Below are 20500 nucleotides of genomic sequence, written 5' to 3' on the forward strand. Positions count from 1 at the left end.
GTAAGAAGTGTAGTTTTGCCTCTGAGGATGAAATCTGGAAAGCTGCAATTTTGTTTAAAGTGAAGTTTTTCTTCCCGCTTGCTGTCTTTATTACAGTGAAATAAAATCTCAGTTGTGCATTTAAATTTTCCAGCGAATTTCCTGTTTGGATTCTGTAGTGGCAGGTACACAGTGAGAAGAGAGGGATCATGCTGACTTGTTGATGGCAACTAGGTGTTTTTCTGTGTTAAATATCTGTATCTTGTTGTATCACATCATGGGTGTTAACATTTTATTTTTAGCAGGAGACTCCTGCCCAGAGAATGCTTTGCAGAGCGTTGCAGCATCCGGCCACAGTGCAGATCTTCCCACTGGCAATCAGCACATCCTGGGGGATGTTTACAGGATGAACTTGGCTAAAGGAGTCTCAATGTCTTTGCCATCTTCACCTCTGCTGCCACGCCAGTCTTACTTGATGCAGTCACGATCAAACAAAAAGTCCCCAGGTAAAATGAAATTAATGTGCAACTAAAACCTTTGTAGTATTTTGACTCAATTTATGACTTAAAGTAAAAGTAACACTTTTTAACATTTTATATATTACGTGATCTTTTTCAATAAAAAAATGAGAAGTGAAAGCTTTTTTGCATGTTCTCATGTAAAGAAGATAATTGGTGGTTAATTGGACTATATTATTTCAAATAGCAAATAATTATTCTAATTTTTATAGCAGATTTTTTAAATGTTTGAATATGCTTAAAACTGATACTTTATGGTTAATATTTCAGTTAGTAGAAAAATCAGCTGCAAAATTGTACATGTCATTAACAGTATTGTTACTGATTATTGTTTTAAGGGAATACTTGCTTCAGAGTGTTGCTTATGTTTTACAGCTAATTTATTTTGTGTCTATGAGTATGAAATATTAATAGATATATTGCTGTTGAAGTGATTTTCAGTCTGTTCTTAGTAGTGACCATGTGCTTATGTGTATGCCTTACTAAATAAGGTACTCCATCTGCTTCCCTTTTATCAGCATTCTGCACATATAAATCATTCCAACACTCTAACATCAGTTGACTTGATTCAGGTCAAAGCATGAGTGTCAGGTGAAATTGTCCATATTATTGTGCAAACACTCAGCAGTTTTGAAATTCTTTGTTGTAAAGCTTACGAAGTGTAAGAAGAGGACTGGCAAAAGTGGTTTTTGGGTGGCACTGAGAAAGGCCTTGATGAACAACCATCTTACAGGAAATTAAAGAAAATTTAAAGAAATAGGAGAGGATAGCAAATACAAGTGTTCTTATTTTGACTGTCAGTATTTACAGTCCAGGCAAAAATCTGTGGCACAGAAAGTAGGACTTCATGTTTTAATGTAGAGGGAAACATGGTGGCTTTTTTTGCCAAAGACTTAAGTGAACCTTGGGATCTAACTCCTTGTTCTGTTGCTGTTGGGAAGACTGAACTGCATTTGAGATGATATCTAGCCAACATTGCAGCTCAGTTTCCTTTAGTGACACGCTTTTATAAGTGTAGTAGAGACTGCTGTTTCTCTCGCAGAAAACGCGTAACAGTCCCTACATTTCAAAAGGGAAGCCATATTCACACCTTCAGAATCATTCCACTGTGATCAACAGACCAAAAAATAAAACATACACAGAAGATAGAGAAGATTCCCTATGAAGCGTTTTGAATACATTGGCATTTCTGTGCCGTTGTTTTGGATGAATGCCTACCTAGATACCTACCCAGTAGAGACATTCTGGGCTATTCCTTTGAGTTTCAACAAATGGAAGCTGATGGAAAATGATTTGATACAAATGATCAGGCTAGCATCCATAAGTAATAAAAAGCAAGGACGCTAGCTGTACTAATTGCAAAGCACTCTGTTCAGCAGCATATTAAGAACTTTTCTGTGAGAGTGACGGAGCAGTGGAGCAGGTTGCCCAGAGAGACTGTGGCATATCTGAAGATATTCAAGTCCCATCTGGATGCCTGCTTGTGTGATTTAGTGCAGGGAGGCTGCTTTAGCAGGATTGGACTCCATGATCTCTAGCTGTCGCTTCCAACCCTTGCAATTCTGTGCCATGAACAGTATCTTGAGGTTTTATTCATGATATTATGGATGAAAGCAGCAAGGATTGCAAGGAGAGTTAAAGAAGCATCCTGAAGTTCAGATGTAATGAAGCTGTTCTAATGAAACTACTACTCAGTGAGGTAAATTTCACAATATTGTTAATACTTCTGAACATCTCTGACAATATCCAAGGCAGTAAACCAAAGGAAGAAAATTGTCCATTGAAATATTGTTCTGCCTTAGTTTCTTTCTGTAGTTGTAATTCATCTCATAACCCAGGTGTGCTGATGGTCTTATGTATATAACATGATACATTTGTGTAACTTACTTCTTTGAGCTGAAATTCTGTTTAGTATCAGCTAGACTGAAGCAATATTCCATGTATTCAGAGATAACAATTGAAGAGTGTATCACTAAATACTATCTGTTTTTTAATTAAGAATTTTTCCCAGGTCTTTATTGAGCCCATTACCTACCGAATTTTGGTTAATAAATTAAAATCAGTCATGTTTCTCTAGCAATAAGTTTCAGAGTTATACATTCAAAAATAGAAGCTATAGTTCACCAATAGTTACTTGCTCTTATAAATGTGTTTTTGAGGGCTGCATACTGAGAACATTTCTACTTTTCTAGCAAATGTATCCTTTTGTCTTGTCCTGCATCTCTGTTTGTTGTTAAAAATGAGTACTTAATTATGCTTATGTCATCAGTGGAAAAATATTTTTTTTCCTGATTAAATTATTTTAAAATACTGTGTAGAATAACACTGCAATGGAAATTAACAGTTTGCTTTTACTGTTTCTCCTTTCCTTGCTGTTTCTGCATATTTCCAAGTGTTAATCTGTGACTTTGGAGGGATGTTTTTTAATTATTTTTCTTTGGTTGTTTTCTCTGCTGCCTGAGCAGAAAGCTTTACTATCTCTTGTCACTTCTTCAAATGTAGCAGCATTTTGAGGTGGATATGGGCAAAACTTTTCCTTGCATAGTTGCTTCATCCACTCACAATCTGGTTATTTTTGCTGAAAAAAACAGCATTTCTGCTCCACCAAAAGTGATTCAGTTAATGTTGGAGGTATGTTTTAAACTTCATTTCCTACCTTTACAGAGAGTTGCACGTTCATAGATAGTGTTTGGAAGAAAGCAAGTTCTTTAACTGTGTCCCGTTAAGCAGATGGTATTGCAGATATTTTGAACATGTTAGTAAATGTTGGAAATGTACTACACCATGTAGTGGGGGAGTGGGAGGGCAAACAAAAAAACAACACAGAAAAACAGAAAACAGCTTGTAAAACGGCGTTCAAGTAGCATTCATATCCCAACGGGAACAGTGTAAGGTATGATTTTAAGTTACATTAAAAGAAATATTTCCTCATTGCTGTCAGGCATATTATCCTTAATCAGGTGCACATTTGCTAATTCTGAAGGGTTATTTTACCTTCTAGATTGTTTCCATTTTCTTTTAGTTATCTAATATGCAATAGTTGGAAATAGGTTACACTTGAAATGAGTTTCCCTTTGAATGTTGTATACCTTCAGGTAGTTCTTGACTCCAGATTCAGGCAATAGAATGCTTTTGCCAGAAAGTATTAGCTGCACGTGTGCTGTGGGTAGTATGTTGGTTTTGTTCTGTCCCTTTAGACTAAGAGGATTTTGTGCCATCATAGACATATCTGTTCCATGAATAATGTAATTATCAGCTCTTCAGTTTGGAGGCATTAATATTTAGCAAGTTTAGATGCATCTGTTCAGAACAGATTTGGAAACTGCTAGTCTGGGGATTCCCTGGACTTGGCTTTAATGTCTTTTTGAAACTGCTGTTGTGATCACTGGCAAGGCACTTTTCTTTCCCTTTCTTTTATGCACTACCACTCTAGGTAGGAATTCAGGATTGAGCCTGAACTGATCTGTCTGAAATTATTCCTCATGTGTTAGGACATTGGTTCATTATAGATGGGTGTGTTGATAAATGTGCACAACTGACAGAGGTACCTTGGCTGCAGTGCATGCATGGTAATAACTGCCTTTTTGCCAGCCAGTCTGCAAGTAGTTCAGCTCCTAGAACTTCATTATCCATGGACAGGCAAAACCACAGGAGAATAAGCTGAGCTTCTGAACTGGAACGCAGAAGGCTCTACAATCCTGTTTGCACAACCTACTGTGAGTGACACTGTGTTTTAATTATTTGCATAGGAGGTGGGGAAGCTTTTTGTTTGAAGAGCTTGGAAGAGTACCAGTGCTTCTGGATCTGGTTCAATCCTCAACTGTAACTATAAAAGGAGGGAAGGGAGAAACGATATCTTAACATACTAAAGAGCCAAAAAATACTGGCAGAATTAAAGCTACTTGTTTGTTGGAGTCAAAAGCTTCCTTAATGAAAGAGTTGATGAGGTGGAAAAAGGAGCAGAAAAAAGCAGGATAAGGAAGAATTTTTCAGCATGAGATCTCTGTCTGGGAAAGGGATCAGTAAGTCACAGTAAGTCAGTCAGTCTCACATCTGTGTCAGGAAAGGTCATGGAGCAGATCCTCCTGGAAGCTACGCTAATGCACATGGAACGCAGGGAGCTGATACAGGAGAACCAGCATGTCTTCATCAAGGGCGAATCGTGCTTGACCAACCCAGTAGCCTTTTATGATGTTGCCTCTGCAATCAGTGGACAAGGGAAGAGCCACTGATGTCATTTATCTGGACTTCACTAGGGCCTTTGACAAGGTACCCACAGCATTCTCACAAAGTAGGGTCAGCTGAGGGCATTACCTAGCCTGATCTTGAGAACTTTGAATGATGAGACTACACAGCCTGCCTGAATAACAAGTTCCAGTGCTTGGCAGGGAAATGCTCCAGTCCATAACTGTTTTGGTGGTTCTCCAGTAGCAGTAGGAGCTCTTGCTATCAGCTTCTTTTTCCAGTTTTACCTTTGAGTGGACTTTGGCTTTCATAACATTGTCCCTACATGCCCAACAGTATTTCTGAGTTCCTCCCTTTCTCCTGTTACCAGCTCCTTTTTGTACGGAAGCAGAGTTGTGAGCAAAGCCAAAGTCCTGTTTGTTGCAGTATCAGGGTGGACTGGTTTTGTGCTTGGTGGAGACTGTTATTAAAGACCTACCAATATCCTGAGCTCTTTCAACCCTGAATTGCTTGAATAAGCTTGAGGCAGCTCTCTTGAAGTTCAGGCTTTGTAGTCTGCGATTTGCTTTCCTCGCTCCTGTCATTCTTGTAACCCACTATGTGATTGATGTTCAGTACAACCAAGGCTGCCTTTGGTTATCACATCCCAAGCCTGTGCTGGAAGAGCTGTTGTGCATCATCCTTGGTAGATCCATCTAATTCATATATAAAGTACACATAACCTTGACACCCTCTAGAAGTCTGGATTGTTTCTGTCTTGTCACAGTGCCCTTCCAGCAGACTTCAGGAAGATTAATATATCCCTTAAAATATTGCTGCCTTTATGATTTCCTTTTCTTCTCTTACGATATGTAATGTTATGTAGCACTTCAGAATGAAGCTTCTCCCATTTGAATTTGACAAAATTAAACTTGGAGGTTCCTTGTTTAAAAGAATAGAAGTAAAAAAACACAGTATGTGATCGTGTAACTGTAAGTCCAAGATTCTGTGGAAGTTGGACAGGAAACAGTCATCATGAAACATGAGAGAGTCTGTGCTTTCACTTTTGAGACTATTTATTATTATTACAATTTTTTGGAAAAGGACTAATATAGAAACACACAAGATGAAAAAGTGGGATGCTACCTGTAGAATAATTTTCTCTGGAGCCTTGTCATTGCTGTGGCCTAATGGTATTAAAATCAGAATGTCAGGTATATTTTCAAGTGAGGAAACTTTCTTTCCTACTCTTACGATGATCATGCATGACAGTGAGAACCTGAGATTTTAGCTCTATAGTATAACCAAAACTTGTATATAAATGAGGGAAAAAAACATTATCTATTGCTAAAGCTGGGGAAATTTCCTGAAAGTCCTCAATTTTTGTATTTTGCCAAGTCTAGTAATTTACTGTGTTCTAGGGACTTCTTGGCAATATTTTGTTTCTTCTGGATGAATCAGTACCTCAAGCTCACCAAAACCTTGAGAAGTTCAAGTGGCTCTATTAGACACTTTACAAAAAATTGCAATAGTTCCAGTGTCTTATCTTAAACTTTAAGACAGGAATTTGGGTTTAGTACCTTCGGTTTTCAGTATCATGAATGATGATATTCCCAGTTGCCATTCAGTTTAAATAACTTGATTTTGCATAGGGTAATTTTGCAAGATTGCTGGTGTATGCTTTTCCAAAACTCTCTCAGTGTTGTTATTGTTTTTATTGTTACAAAATTCTGTTGGCATATTTTTTCAGGATGTAGATGTATGTGTTTATATATATATGGTGGTATTTCAGCTCAGTGGCATAATTTGCATTAATGTGTAGCAGCTGATCTGCCTGTAAGATCAGAATTTCTACATTGTGTTTGTTGTGCAAATGTTGATCCAGTTGTACCAGTATACTTTGTCTGGAAAGCCTTTAGAGGGCAGCATCATTCCCTTTCAGTTAGACTTGGCTGACAAGAAACACTGTTCTGCAGTTAACGTTTCCTGCAGCTGCTGCTAAACCACATTTAGCAAGGAATGGGTTCATAAACAGCCTGAAACCAAAGCAAAAGCTGCAAAATTAAGTGAATCAGCTTCTTTTTTGAAAAAGTATGTTTGTGATTATACAACTCTTTAATACTAAAAGTTGGCATGTTTGAACTTAACGTGTTCATGAACTAGAAATGCAATGTTTTCATGAAAGCAAATACCATTACTAGCCACTCTTTAATTTGGTTTTTGAACTAACTTTCACCTTTCCTTAAAATCAGAACATGCATCAATATTTGGATAAACTATCGAATAATATAAAGCCTCTTGAGTTTGAGTTATGTAGTGTGCTGATGTTGCAGGCTTTGTTAAGGCACACACGAGGTGAGCTGGTGATCCAAAACAGCCAGCACGGCTTGTGCAAGGGCAGTTAGTGACTGAGTGCTCACATGGCCTTCTGTGGTGGAGTGCTGACATCAGCAGACAAAGGATGGGCAACCGATGTCTTTTACTTGGACTTCTGCAAAATCTTTCATATGGTCCCACACCACGTTCTTATCTCTACACTGGAGAGAGATGGATTCAAATGGTGGACTCTTCATTGGAGAAGGAATTGGTTGGATGGTCCCAGCCAGATGTAGTCAGTGACTCTGTGTCCATTTGGAGGCTCATGATGAGTGGCATCCCCCAGGGGTCTGTCTTGGAATCAGTATTTAACTAGGTCTTTTCCAACCTTGTTGATTCCATGATTCTGTGATCTCCATCAGTGGTACAGTCAGTGGAATCAAGTTCACCCTCAGCAAGTTTGCGGATGGCTCCAAGCTGAGTGTTGCAGTTGATGCAACAAAAGGAAAGGATCTCATCTGCACAGCCCTGGCTTGAAGAGTGTGTGAACTGAGTAAGGTTCAACAAAGCCAAGTGTGCGGTATTGCGCCTGGGTCAGGGCAATGCCAGCCATGTGAACAGACGGGGAAAAGAACTCACTGAGAGCAGCCCAGCAGGGCGGTGGCAGCGGGGAGTGGGAGGGAATTGTCCACCTCTTCCCTGGGGGAACTGCCTCCAGGCCTGGGGCCGCCAGCAGAAGAAGGATGTGGGGCTATGGAGAGGAGGGCCAGCAGGGTGCTCAGAGAGCTGGAGCATCTCTGCTCTGAAGGCAGGCTGAGAGCTGGGCTCGTGTGGCCTGGAGAAGGTTCTGGGGAGACCTCACTGCAGCTTTCCAGTCCTGGGGGGAAGTTTATAATCAGGAGGGAGCACAACTTTTTACGTGGTTTTAAACTAAAGGAGGGGAGATTTAGGTTAGATATTAGGAGGAGTTCTTTATTCAGAGGGTGATGAGGTCCTGGTTTTGCTGCCCAGGCCAGTGTGGGTGCCCCATCCCTGCAGGTAGCAAAGGACGTGGATGGGCCTGGGGCAGCCAGCCCATGGCAGGGTGGGGCTGGCAGGGCCCTTCCAACCCAGGCTATTTTATGATGCTGTGATTCTGTGAACTACTTGTAGCATTTTTCTTTTAGTTCTAGAGCTGCTAATAACAAAATTATCTTCCTGTTGTACTGGAAAATGAAAGCTCTGTAAAAAGGAGGCCTGCTGGAAGTTGTACAAGTTTGAACATAAAAAAAAAATCCCTCTTTACATATATAGGAAAGCCTGAGGACTGGTTTACATTCCAAAAAGCACAAGTAGAGCATTTATTTCTCACAAGCCTGAAACTGCAACAGCTCTTGAGTTCTTACAGTAGCAGCTGTGTGTCTAAGAACTAGTTCCTCTACATTATTTGTGTCTCCGAGGAGAGACACTTTACATTTGAAATGTGTGGTACATCTGGAAAAAATTAGATACATTCAGCTATTTTCCTTTACAGGTCCAATCAGGAAGGCCAAGTATGTGGAAAGTCCTAGAGTGCCAGGTGAGGCAATTCTACTGCTGAGAAAACAATCAGAGCAAGAAGAACTCAGTCAAAATGGTAAGAATCTGTTCAGTGATATTTTATCCATTCGCTTCTAAGAAAGTGATAAAAAGTAATAATGCTGAAATTTGATTCTTTATTTGTAAGAGTGTTTGGCAGATGCCATGTTCTTGTAGTAAGGATGAGATGCTTTTCATTACGTTCACACCATCTTCGTAACTGCTTCAATTTTTGGAGATGTGCACATACTGCAGGCAAAGTGATACCAACTGTTGTTTATTACTGTGTATGCCAAGGGTTTACTAGATTCTTCATGAATTCATTTTCAGTGTAAATTGATTCCACAGGTATAGCTCTGCACTGCATAGAGTTCAGCATGTTAGAAATGTTGTGAAAGCTTCCTAAGTAAGAAGAGGCTGTAACAGCAGAATTCTGTGTTGACAAAGCTGGTAAAAGCTACCTCTAGAGCCAGTGGGTGCTCTTGGTGCTTTAGGCTCGTTACATTTGGCAGGCCCGTAGTAGAATGTAGCTTTGACAATGAATGGCATGGTCAAAGCAGAATGACCCATGATTTGGTATATGAGTGTATGCACCATATCATGGATTTCATGTGTTTAATGTTACTTTTATTTTTTTAAGTTTTAAGACCTTATTAAATTAATTGTGTGATCATCAGGTTCCAGATGAGTAATCTTTGTTTATTTTTTCTTTTCCCTCAATTTTAAGGGAAGCAAGTGTTTATTTTATTGTTGTTGTTGTTTTTAAAAAAGCCTGTTATCTTTAATAAGTAATAGTGAAAATAGAATTCACTCTAATTGTTTCCCCTCTGCCCTATGTGATATGCTATAGTTGGCCTGGTCCTTGTCACGCTTCCATCTTCGTAGCGGTGTTAGTGCTTGTAGTCCTCATCTCCCTTACCTAAAGCTGACCATCTTGTAATAATCTTCCTCTTGACAGAATTGCATTCCCAGAAAAACAGAATGCTAATAGCCAAACTGAGACCCAGTGTGTGAGGGTTAATCAGTGGTTGATGAGCTGAACAACTTAGGCTCTTGGATTCTGTCCTTGTTGCTGAACTGGCATTTGTACTGTCTAACACTTACTCAAATTTGCACAAGGTTAAAATTTAAATAAAATAATTATAGGTTTTTGTAACAGTTCGTAGAGCAATGAAATAGTTGATTTAATAAACTCTTTAATTTATAGACTTTTTATTTTAAAGATAATAATCAGAATTGCACTTACTATAGAGGAAGTACATTTTCCAGCCTAATATTCCAAGACCTGGCAATGTTCTGAGTTGCAAAAGCTTTGGCTATCTGATTTCAGAAGACACCGTTTTGTAGAATTCCTCCTTTTGGCATTGCTAAAGATGGTCAGATATTCCAGAGTAAAACCTTTACCTGCCCACAAAGTTCAGCAGTTTTTGTGTTTAAGCAGGCATTGAGCTGGAGTGAAATGCAGAAGGATGTTCTTCTAGTGAAATACTCATGTTTGCAAACTGTGGGCTTTGTTGCTCAGTAAAATTGAAACACTAAAGTAAAGCTTACTGAGCAAGCTGTTCAATTCTATTAAAATCACTGTTTTCTCTGGTTTTCTTACAGTCTACAGCTGGGGAAAAATATGCTGTTTCTTACAAATGCCACTGAACATCTGTTGTGTCTTATGTGTTTGGAGATCATATGTTGTGGTATTTTTGGGTGGTTGTTTTTTTTGTGAAAAATCCCCACCATGTCAGATGCATTTGGCCTAGTAAAGCTGCAAAGGAAAAACAGAAGTAAAGGAACAGTTTAGTTGTTACTATTTTCCTGCTGTGTTTTTTGATGGTGTAGAAGTGCCAACTGAGTGTATGCTTTCCTCTTTTGAAGTTCATTAATAAATCCATGCAATGACATCTCTCTCCCTTTCTTCACTCATTCTCTGAGGCATTGCTCATCAATTAGGAACTTTTTGTTACCTGAAGTCTCCAAACTGTGCACTGATACAGCTGTTTCGAAGAATGTCCTTGTTACCTTCCAGGTGTCTGGGGATGAGATCTGCAGGCTTGCTTTGCTCAGACCACACTGACTGGGAAGTAGCTCAGGCTGTCCTTCACTTTTCCTTCGTTACGGGACTGGGTAGAAGCTGATGCAGCTGGTTGTTCTGTAATGGAGAATTCCTGTTGTGAGCAATTTCTCAGTCATTAGATGATACACCTATTAAATCGACTATTTATACCTGAGAACAACACAGGCCAACATGTTCTTCTTTTTTAGTAGTCAAAAGACTTTAATATTGTATAAATGTTTCTGTTGGGGAATAGCTTTATAGTTTGATAGATGATTCCAAACTCTTGGCAATAAAGAAATATTGCTATTGTTGCAATGTTTATGAATCATCTGTATTATCAACTCTACTTTTCACATTTTTAATGTAATGTGAAACTTTATACAAAATTACTTTCAGTCTGGCAGTGAGCTTTGATAGTGTCATACTGCTGTTGATTCATGCTAGTCATCGTGTTGATCATCAATCCAGCGATGAACTGTTTGTTTTAATACAGCTGAATTCACTTAACCATTTCTGTTTTGACTGGCAGGGTGGTGGATTTTTTGTTTGTTTGTTTTTATCCCCAGATTTGTGCAGCTATGCAGAGAATCCAAGGTCTACCAACAGTGTGAAGACTACGTGGCATCGTGGCATTAGCTTCTCTGTTAGGGAAGCTGATAGAAGATCTGCTGCTTGCATCTGATTGTACTCTTTCTATCTCTTGTAACGTTTTGCAAGAGTAACACTAATTTTCACCAATTTTCTTTCCCCACCTCTCTCTAAAGCAAAGCCTGATAAAGACTCAAGCTGTTCTCCTGCAGCACAAGAATTGATGACAAGATTGGGTTTTTTACTGGGAGAAGGGATACCAACGTCTGCTCATATAGAAGAAAAGAACGAATCCATGGTAGGATTATTGAAAAAATGTATTTAATGTTCATTCTGCTTTTGAGAGTTCTCATGCTGTTTTCCCTATGTGCTATTTGCAGTTACTTGATACTTGACCAAAATGGGTTCTATTTTAATAGTCATAAGGTGGTAGAATTGAAGCTGGATTATAACAGTCAAGTTATAGATATTTGGCTTTGTGTGTTTTGTGGTTTGGTTTGGTTGTTTTTTTTTAATTGTGAGTTGATCTTGCCTTTGTCCCTGCTCTGCCTTATTTCTTCCTGGTTTTGTCAGTGAGCTACAAGAAGGGAATATCTCAGTGATTTACTAAAATAGGAGCATATTTGGAGGTGTCCTTTCCTGTCCAAGAAATTCACTTCTATTTGATGGTCTTTCTTCCTCAGGTAGTGGTAGAGGAGCTAGAGAGAAGCAAGTAGCTGATATCTGTATGAAGTTCATGTGCTAACTCAAACACTGTAATTATGAATTTCTTTCTTTCCTTTCTTCTTTTATAATCCCAGGCCTCAAAAATCATCAGTTTGGTTTTCCATGACAGGGGAAGGTTAATAAGACTTCATTTCCATTGCTTCTAACACAAAGTTTGGATATATATTTTGCCAATAAATATTTAAAAGAGTAGTGAATCATGAATTCCTACCTTTTTAAGATCTTAAGGTCTCAATTTTAAGACTTGTAAGATACTTTTAAGAGTATTCTGAAATTGTGTCATTAGGGCTTCCGATCAAGATACAGCTTCCACTTCTTGAAATTTTCACTCAGAAAATGAATGTTTTGCTTTAGTTCACCTTGATGTTTCTGGATGTCCACACAGTGGAGTGCTGCATTCTGTGCAGTGACTGTTCCTTTTTCTTCACACTGCAGTGTACAGTAGCCAGTCGAGGTGTCAGTCCATGCTCTACCCTCACAAGCAGCACTACATCTCCCAGCACTGACAGCCCGTGCTCAACTCTCAATAGCTGTACTGGCAAAGCAGCAGCCAACAAAGCTAGTCCCTGTGAAACCATGAGGAGCCCCAGCTCCACCCTGGAGAGCAAGGACAGTGGAATAATAGGTAAGCACCTTAATTAGTAATGCAATTAATAGAAGTTAACCTTCTCATAATACTGCAAGTTCAAATAACTGTGATTTTATGTCAAAGCTAGATCCCAGTTCAAATCCTTTGCACTTGAAAGACTGAAGTCATGTTTTTACCTGTTTTAATTGTTAGGTGTGCATTTCTCTTTTTTTCATGATGCAGTTCTAATTTCTCCATGTTTTCATTTAAAATTGTTAATTTCTTCTGTTTATCTCTTATATTTACCTCTGTAACACTTTTCATTATGAAGAAAGACAGAGCACCCTGAAGCTGGTTTGATTTCCAATGAAAGAAAATCAGTGCTTTTCTTGTGAGAATAATTCAAATCAAGCTGTTTAGAAACAGTGCAGACTTTGAGTAATTTTCATGAAAGTGAGGCTAAAGAGGGACATCAAGGAGGAGGTGAACTTGTGTGATCCATTACTGATGGATGAGTGAGCTGAGTCAATGCATGCATTTCCAGTGCTGTGTCAGTTATCTTTAGATAACCTCAGTAGGTTTTTTTCTGTAAATAAGCAAAGCTCTGAACTCTTTGCTGCCTTGTTTGTATCACCTTTTGTATTTCTGCTCCCTGGTTTAGTGGTTCAGTATCAGTACTGCTGTCTGCCTGTATCTTTGAGCATCCAGGTGGTTGCATTCATATTATTTTCTGGAAGTCCAGACTAAGATGCAAAAAATGAATCTTTCATCTTAATATAAACTGTTATGGGAAGATGTATTCCTTGCTGTTTTAGTCAGTGTTTTTAAATGCTAATTCCTTAACCAATCCCCTTTAAAATTGATTTTATAGGAGCTGCTAAGCTTACAAGAGAAACAAATAAAGCAAAATATGCTCCCTAACCTGGAGACTTCTTGATTTATATGTATATGATTACAATTAAATTAAAGTCTAGCTGATGGACTAAATATAGGTAGGCAGTAAAAGAGTTCTAAATCTCAAATGCCAAGATTTAACAAAATAAACATAAGATATGTGTCTGTGAACTTAATTCTTTAATTATAACTTTTGTTATTAGAAGGAATTGCACGTGAAAATTGTCTCTGCCTGCTTGCTTGCTGCTATAAGTACTGCCTTGATAATCAATTAGCTGTCCTGGCTGTAGCTCCTCCCACCTTCTTGTACACCCTCAGCCTCCTTGCTGGCAGGGCAGAGAAGTGGAGAAATCCTTGACTCTGCATAAGCAATGTTCTGCAGCAGCTGTAACATCATTGTGCTGTCAGTATTGTTCTCATCCTGAATCCAGAAGACAGCACCATATCAGCTCTGACCTTCACCCAGAGGGTGGTGAGGCACTGGCACAGGCTGCCCAAGGAGGCTGTGGATGCCCCATCCCTGCAGGCATTCAAGGCCAGGCTGGATGTGGCTCTGGGCAGCCTGGGCTGCTGGTTGGCGACCTGCACACAGCAGGGGGTTGGAAATGGATGATCTTTGAGGTCCTTTTCAACCCGGGCCGTTCTGTGATTCTGTGAAAATTAAACCAGTCAGGCTTGCTTTCCTTGATTGCATTTGGCAGTTTGAGAAGCTGTGTTGTTGGGCCTTTTAGATAGGTAATATTACTCCAGTTTAACAGAATATCCACTGCAGAACCAGGCCCCAAATGCCAAATGAGTTTGAAAGCTATACTGCATATTAACACAGGTAGGCCATTTTCTTGTGATGTGTACTTCAGTTCTCATTTTCTTTCTCAGCAACTGTCACAAGTTCGTCAGAAAATGATGATCGTAGTGGATCCAGTTTGGAATGGAGCAAGGATGGGAGTCTTAGAGCTGGAGCACATCGAGGAATTGGCCATGATCGAAGAACTGACAATTGCTCACCAGTTGCAGAAGAGGAGGCCGTTGGATCTGCTGAGAATCTGCCAAAAGAAGTGCCAACAGGAGAGGGTCCTGTTCCTTATACTCAGAATTCTGGATCTTTAATAATGCCTCGTCCAAACTCTGTTGCAGGTGAATAGTGAGATATAAAAAGGACGTTTTGTTAATGATATGACATCTCTGTTTAATCTTTCAGTTGAAGTTATGTTGTTGTTAGCATGAAATACTTTTATTGGACAAAGAAGCATAAGTTCTAAACTAACTAGGTGCGTATTACATAAATTGCCTGAAGTGTTGTGAAATTGAGAAATACCTAAAGAAGTACCTCTGACTTGAGCTCCATTAGCAGTACCCAGCAAATGCTGTAACAGGATATTTGCTTACGTAACTATAACCCTGCAAACAAAATGATTGGATGAAGTGCTGAGAAGTATAGGTGCTGTATATGTGACACCAGATTTAGTTAACAGCTAAGTGAAAGGTACAAGTCAAGTAGTAAACTCACAGTGAAGAAAACCAGTAGAGAGGTTAGAGGGCTTGGTTATTGATGTTCAGAAGGAAGAGAGGAGGATACTGTACTTGATTCCATTTAGAAAATGTTGTCCATGGAAGGGAGTATTTTAACTTAAAAGATGAAACCAGGATTGCTGCATGGAGTTTTCTCCATGGAGTGGTAAGTGGTAAGTGTGAGGGAAATACAGTTGGTAAATCAGCTTTTAAAATTAGGAATGGCAATATTTTGTCATAGAATGTTCTAGCAACTTGGGCAGGAATTTTGAAATTCTGATAATGCCACCTGAAATTTTGGACCTGCAAAGTCATAGATTATAAATAAGCATAGATAAGTGCCCTCATTGTGAAGGCACCAACTTGTTGATTCAACTGAAGGAAAAAAAAAAAAAAAGAGGAAACATTTTCCATTTTATTTTCAAAGGAATTGTGTTCTGTGTATGTTTCTGCTAAGTCCAGCAAATTGCAAAAGTGGTGGAACAGCAAAAGAAAAAAATGCCCACTGGCAGCTCAGTAAGTTTTTTCAAGAGCTTAAGGCTTGTCAGCAACAGCCAAAACCCAGTGCTAGGCTGCCTGCAAGGTGCAGTTTGGTAGCCTTTTTTTTTTTTTTTTTTTTTTTTTGAGCTTCTTTTCAGGAATTCAGGAATGTCACTTTAAATTTAGAACAGAATTCAGGAATTCTTTTCAGGAATTCAGGAATGTCACTTTAAATTTAGAACAGAATTCAGGAATTCTTTTCAGGAATTCAGGAATGTCACTTTAAATTCAGCAGGCCGAATTTTGCACTGAATACAAAAGCTGGGGAGAAAAGCGTACTTGAGTGAAGAACATCACGCTTTCACTGAGCATTTCAAGGAGACAGTAGTATAGGAAGAAGAGATCTCTCTTTCCATATAGAGAAACTGCTAGCTTGTGCTTTATTCCCACCCCATCCCCTCCCCCCCCCCCCCCCAAAAAAAAATAATAAGTAAATAACTGTAAATAACAATATTCTGTGTAATTTATTGTGTAACAAAAATAAAACTTAATGATCTTCAATTGTTTAATACTGTAGCAACAAGTTCTACCAAACTGGAAGATCTGAGTTACCTGGATGGACAAAGAAATACTCCTTTACGCACCTCCATTCGCTTACCTTGGCACAACACTGCTGGTGGAAGAGTGCAGCAGGAAAACAAAGGTAGGCACGTTTTCATCTGGAACTTGTTGGTGCAGTCACACAGGTGTTCAGTGATTTCGTAACATGTATGAGAGTTTAGAGCACTCCTGACAGCTCACACAGCTTGTTTAAAGCAGTGTGCCTGTTCATACTTCTTGCTGCGTGGCGCGGTGGTGTAGGTGTGAATGTCCATAGTGAAGTTATGTGATACCAATGGAGGCTTGCCTGGCTGCCATACTTTACCATCTCTGACACTCAGTTAACCACCCACTGCAATTTAAGTGATACTGCACTGGATTAAAAGTCTTCAGGTACTGTCATTAGAGTTCCAATGTCGGAAGAAAACTGATCTAATACCACTACACCTGTTAGTAACAAGAATATGCTTTAAAATTTCAATACAATATTACTACTGGTATTGGCAATTTTCTGTTTTCGTATTTATTGATTAAAGGTGAACGTTTGTGTAACATTAAATTACATCAGTGAACATTACCGTTTTTGTGAACTTCAACGCATCGAAATCCAATTCTCCTATAAATCTTGCCGTGTGTCTACCAAGCGTGTTGATTAGTGTCACCAAGCATGACTGTGCTTCTAGCTGTGTGTAGAGTGCATTCTTTTCTCGTAGCTTCAAGGAGGCTGAAGAAGAGGACAGTAACATTATTTTTATGTTACTTAAAAAATACTTTATTTAAAACTAGAGGAAAAAACTATTATTCTCTACCTTTTTTATTTCTCTGTAGATGTTTTTACAACTTTGAAGACCTGGTACTGAAATGCTCAGCAGTGTGCCTCATGTTAAACTGAAAAATGTTTGGTACTTCTCATTTTATAGAATTATTGATGATTTTGTAAGAAAAGTCATGTTCAAACATACAAGTGTACTTAGGGATATTTTTAAACTTGTTTAAAGTTTACTTCTCGTAGGAATTATGCAAGTGATCCAAACTGAGCAAATTGTTTTTTCTTGTTTCCATTATGAAAGCCTTAAAAGAATTCTAACTGTGAACATGATCAAAAATGTCACTGAACAAAATGATCTTCTGAGACATTGCTGTTTTATTGCACGTCTGGCTTCCTCTAATACACTTTTCTCCCTGCCACTTCTTCCCAGCACGTTTTGTCACCTATAAGCCTCAAGACGTTTTGCTAAAGCCATTGCTGTTTGAAGTGCCAAGCATAACGACAGACTCAGTGTTTGTTGGAAGAGAATGGCTGTTTCAGGCCATTGAAGAAAAACTGAAGAATACAGATCTGGCAGAGAGCAAAGGAACAGTTATTACTGGGAATGTGGGATTTGGGAAGACTGCTATTATTTCTCGTCTGGTGGCACTTAGCTGCCATGGAAGTCGCATGAGGCAGATAGCTTCAAACAGTCCTAATTCGTCCCCCCAGAGTAAGTCCCTTCTGTAGTGATTGTTTGGGTTATTGTAATGTAACAAGAATCAAAATGTTGCTTGCTTTTCTGATCTAATTTAGTAGGACTTACAGAATTGTTTGAGTTGGAAGCAACTTTTAAAGGCCATCTGGTCTAACTCCCCTGCAGTGAACGGGGACACCAGGGATAAAGCAGTTCTGTCTCTAGAAGGCCCCTGCTTGGATCTGTAGGCTTCTGTCTGCAAGCCAATCTAGTGCCTGTGTTAATTGGAGGGATAATGTGACTGTCATTGCCACTGTGTCTGCTGATGTCACTGCAAGAAGTCACGTTGATGATTTCCAACAGTCACAGAGTAACTCTTAGTTCAAGTGACTCAGTAAGTGCATAATTTTCATGACAAAACATCGTGGTAGTTTTGCTTTTAGCGACTTTATCTTGATCTAAAAGCCTCCTGGATTGTTTCAGAATGGTGAAGCTGTAAATATGTATCTACTTGTATTAAAGTAGTTGCAGACTTCTTTGATCGTTGGTTCAATCCGAACTTTTGCACTGGCAATGAAGATATCCCACCATCTTTTCATATGAAACAGTCTGTTTCCTGTTTTCAGCACATTGCCCTTTTTTTATTTGTTGTTTTTAAAAATAGGCAGCGATTCCTGTCAGGAGATTCCCTTGAGTCAGTTACCTCTGTCTGCTCCTCCTCCAAGCGGTACCTGTACGGTGAGGACCACGAATTGTCCTGGCACTCCTGACAACCAAAGTCAAACAGGTGACTCTGTCAAACGCCTTGCCTCAAAGGTGAGTTTTCTTTACCAGTGGAGCTTCTTTTTTCAGCACGTTAGAAAACCTCTGGTCTTGAGGGGGAAACAGACTGATTTGCAGAGCTTCCTTCCCATGGTCGGCAGTGGGATGGCGGCAGTATGCTTGGATACTTCGAAACGATAAAAGCAGCTGCCTACCTCTTCTGCCTTTGACTTCATTAATTGATTTCTGCTTGGTCTCGGAGAGATTGTTAAGCTGAAAAAATAAATTCCATCTGCTCTAAGTGTGTAAGGAAAGGTTTGGGTCCTTAACTTCCAAAAGAGGCTGTACGTTCTCTTTGAGTATTTGCACAGTATGTTATCAATAGGCAAAATTCTGAAAGATAAATGAAACGTTTGGGCTGTGCTTATTGAATCTATAATCCACACAGTGCAAGTTGTCTGAATATTGTCTGTTTTCCATACAGTGAGAGTTTGGAGTAAGCAATTAGAAATCTGTTGGCTTGTTCTTTTTTTGTGTGGGTTTGTGTGTTATGTTATTATGCTGGTTTTTACCTTTTGCAAAAGCAGTAAAAAAATATATATAATGACAGTTTTACATGCTTTATGCAAATAATTATGAGGAAAACATGGGATTATTGTTGATGTCTTTACAGTGATGTGTATTATTTGGAAACAGCGTTATGAAGCTCACTGAAGTTACTCTGAACACTGTATTTTCCTTGTGGCTTGTTTTTTTCAAAGAAATACAGCTTGTGTTATATTTTCTTTGTAAGCATTTTTTTTTCCTGCAGGAATCTGACGTTTTGATTGTATTTCATGTTGGCCTGCCCTACAAGGTCAAAATCCATTTCACTGTCTAACTTCCTATGCCTTTACACAAGTCATCTGACACAAATTGCAGAGTTGGATAATCATTCTAGCACTGAAACATATTTTGTAGATGAAAGAGAAATTTAGTAAAGCTTTATCACACTTGACTATCTAATACTGTGTCTTACAAATTGATTGGGTAACCGTTGTTTTTTTTTCCTCAGGTTGTTGCTTATCATTACTGCCAGGCTGACAACACATACACTTGTCTTGTCCCAGAATTTGTGCACAGCATTGCAGCTTTGCTTTGTCGTTCAAGTCAATTAACAGCATACAAAGATCTTCTGATAAAAGAGCCTCACTTACAAAGCATGCTTAGCCTGAGATCTTGTGTCCAGGATCCAGCAGCAGCTTTTAAAAGGGGAGTGTTGGAACCACTTTCAAACCTCAGGAAAGGTAAATGAAGTGGGAAGTGACTTGGAAGCTGCACCTAAGATGTATAAAAAGTGGGGAAAAAAATAAAAATGAAAGCCTTCAAAAATATCTATTCTAATGTCAAAGGAGAAATAGGTAAATCCTGAGGAAAGGATTCTTTAATTGTGGTGGTTGGTTGTAGCAATTATAGGTAGGTTTTTTCTATTTTGAAGTCAAATTCTATGAAGCATCCAAAGTCACATCAACCTTTTGTTTGTTTCTTGCCAGAAAACTCAAGGATAGCTGTTCAGCTTGAAATTAAGGCCCACACATTTCACATTAAAGGATTTTGGTTTTGGAAGCTACTGGCTTTAGTCACAGTTTGACTGCTTAGTAGTTTTCTGTGCCTGAAGACTTGCAAGGTGGATGTGATTATTGCTCACTTTTAAAAATCAAAATATGATATGGCAGTTTTCCAAGGAAACACGTAAGAACATGATTTGGTATTTCAAAGAAATAAATCCTGCAGAATCTACCTTTAATGGCCTTGTATGCCAACTGGAGCAGGTACTGGAGATGTGGTTAGATGAGGGAGGTCTGTCTGAGCAGGGTGCCTGTGGTTCCTCTGAAAAGCAACCTGCAGTTCCTGACTTTTTTTTTGTCTGTTAACAAATACGTGTGATGCTCATGGGTAGATCTGATGTTTGTTCCTGGGACATTCAATCTTAACCAGAATGAGCAGCATTAGTTTATTAAGCTATTATTATTACAAAATAGTCTGCTCAGTTTTGAAAGTGTAAACAAATTCCTTTGTGATTCTTACAAGTTGTATGCTTTTCTTGGTGTGGTAAGTTCAGTAAAGCATGAGTAAGTGGTTAAAACTTAGGTCAGTTAATAGCTCAAACAGCATGCATGTGCATTCTTCCCCTGTCTGTGCATCTCTTCTCTGTTACAGGCTAACAGCTTTGTTTAATTGTTAAACTCTCTTCAAATCAGTTGTAAAATAGATCCATCATAAGTAGCACATTCAAAACTTCTGTGCTGTGATAGCTTCTATTTATTTTTTTTAGCACTCTTTAGCAATGTTGTTTTGTAGTTAT

General features: G+C 38.8%; 1 protein-coding gene across 3 annotated transcripts in view; it reads left to right on the forward strand.

Annotated features, from left to right (window-relative positions):
- Positions 1 to 20500, forward strand: part of TANC1 (tetratricopeptide repeat, ankyrin repeat and coiled-coil containing 1) — a 70224-nt gene that overhangs the window by 29325 nt on the left and 20399 nt on the right. For 2 of the 3 annotated variants that reach the window (XM_042827219.1, XM_042827221.1), the window contains exons 3-11: positions 282 to 485; positions 8491 to 8592; positions 11349 to 11470; positions 12334 to 12523; positions 14237 to 14494; positions 15927 to 16052; positions 17149 to 17430; positions 18059 to 18210; positions 19211 to 19442. In XM_042827219.1, coding sequence (XP_042683153.1) covers positions 282 to 485; positions 8491 to 8592; positions 11349 to 11470; positions 12334 to 12523; positions 14237 to 14494; positions 15927 to 16052; positions 17149 to 17430; positions 18059 to 18210; positions 19211 to 19442 — 1668 coding nt within the window. The remainder of the gene's footprint in view (positions 1 to 281; positions 486 to 8490; positions 8593 to 11348; positions 11471 to 12333; positions 12524 to 14236; positions 14495 to 15926; positions 16053 to 17148; positions 17431 to 18058; positions 18211 to 19210; positions 19443 to 20500) is intronic. The other variant, XM_042827220.1, reaches the window with a different exon arrangement.

This window comes from Centrocercus urophasianus, unplaced genomic scaffold (assembly GCF_019232065.1).
Source record: "Centrocercus urophasianus isolate 14NV4802_14NV808 unplaced genomic scaffold, USGS_Curo_1.0 seq_28, whole genome shotgun sequence".
Classification (NCBI taxonomy): domain Eukaryota; kingdom Metazoa; phylum Chordata; class Aves; order Galliformes; family Phasianidae; genus Centrocercus; species Centrocercus urophasianus.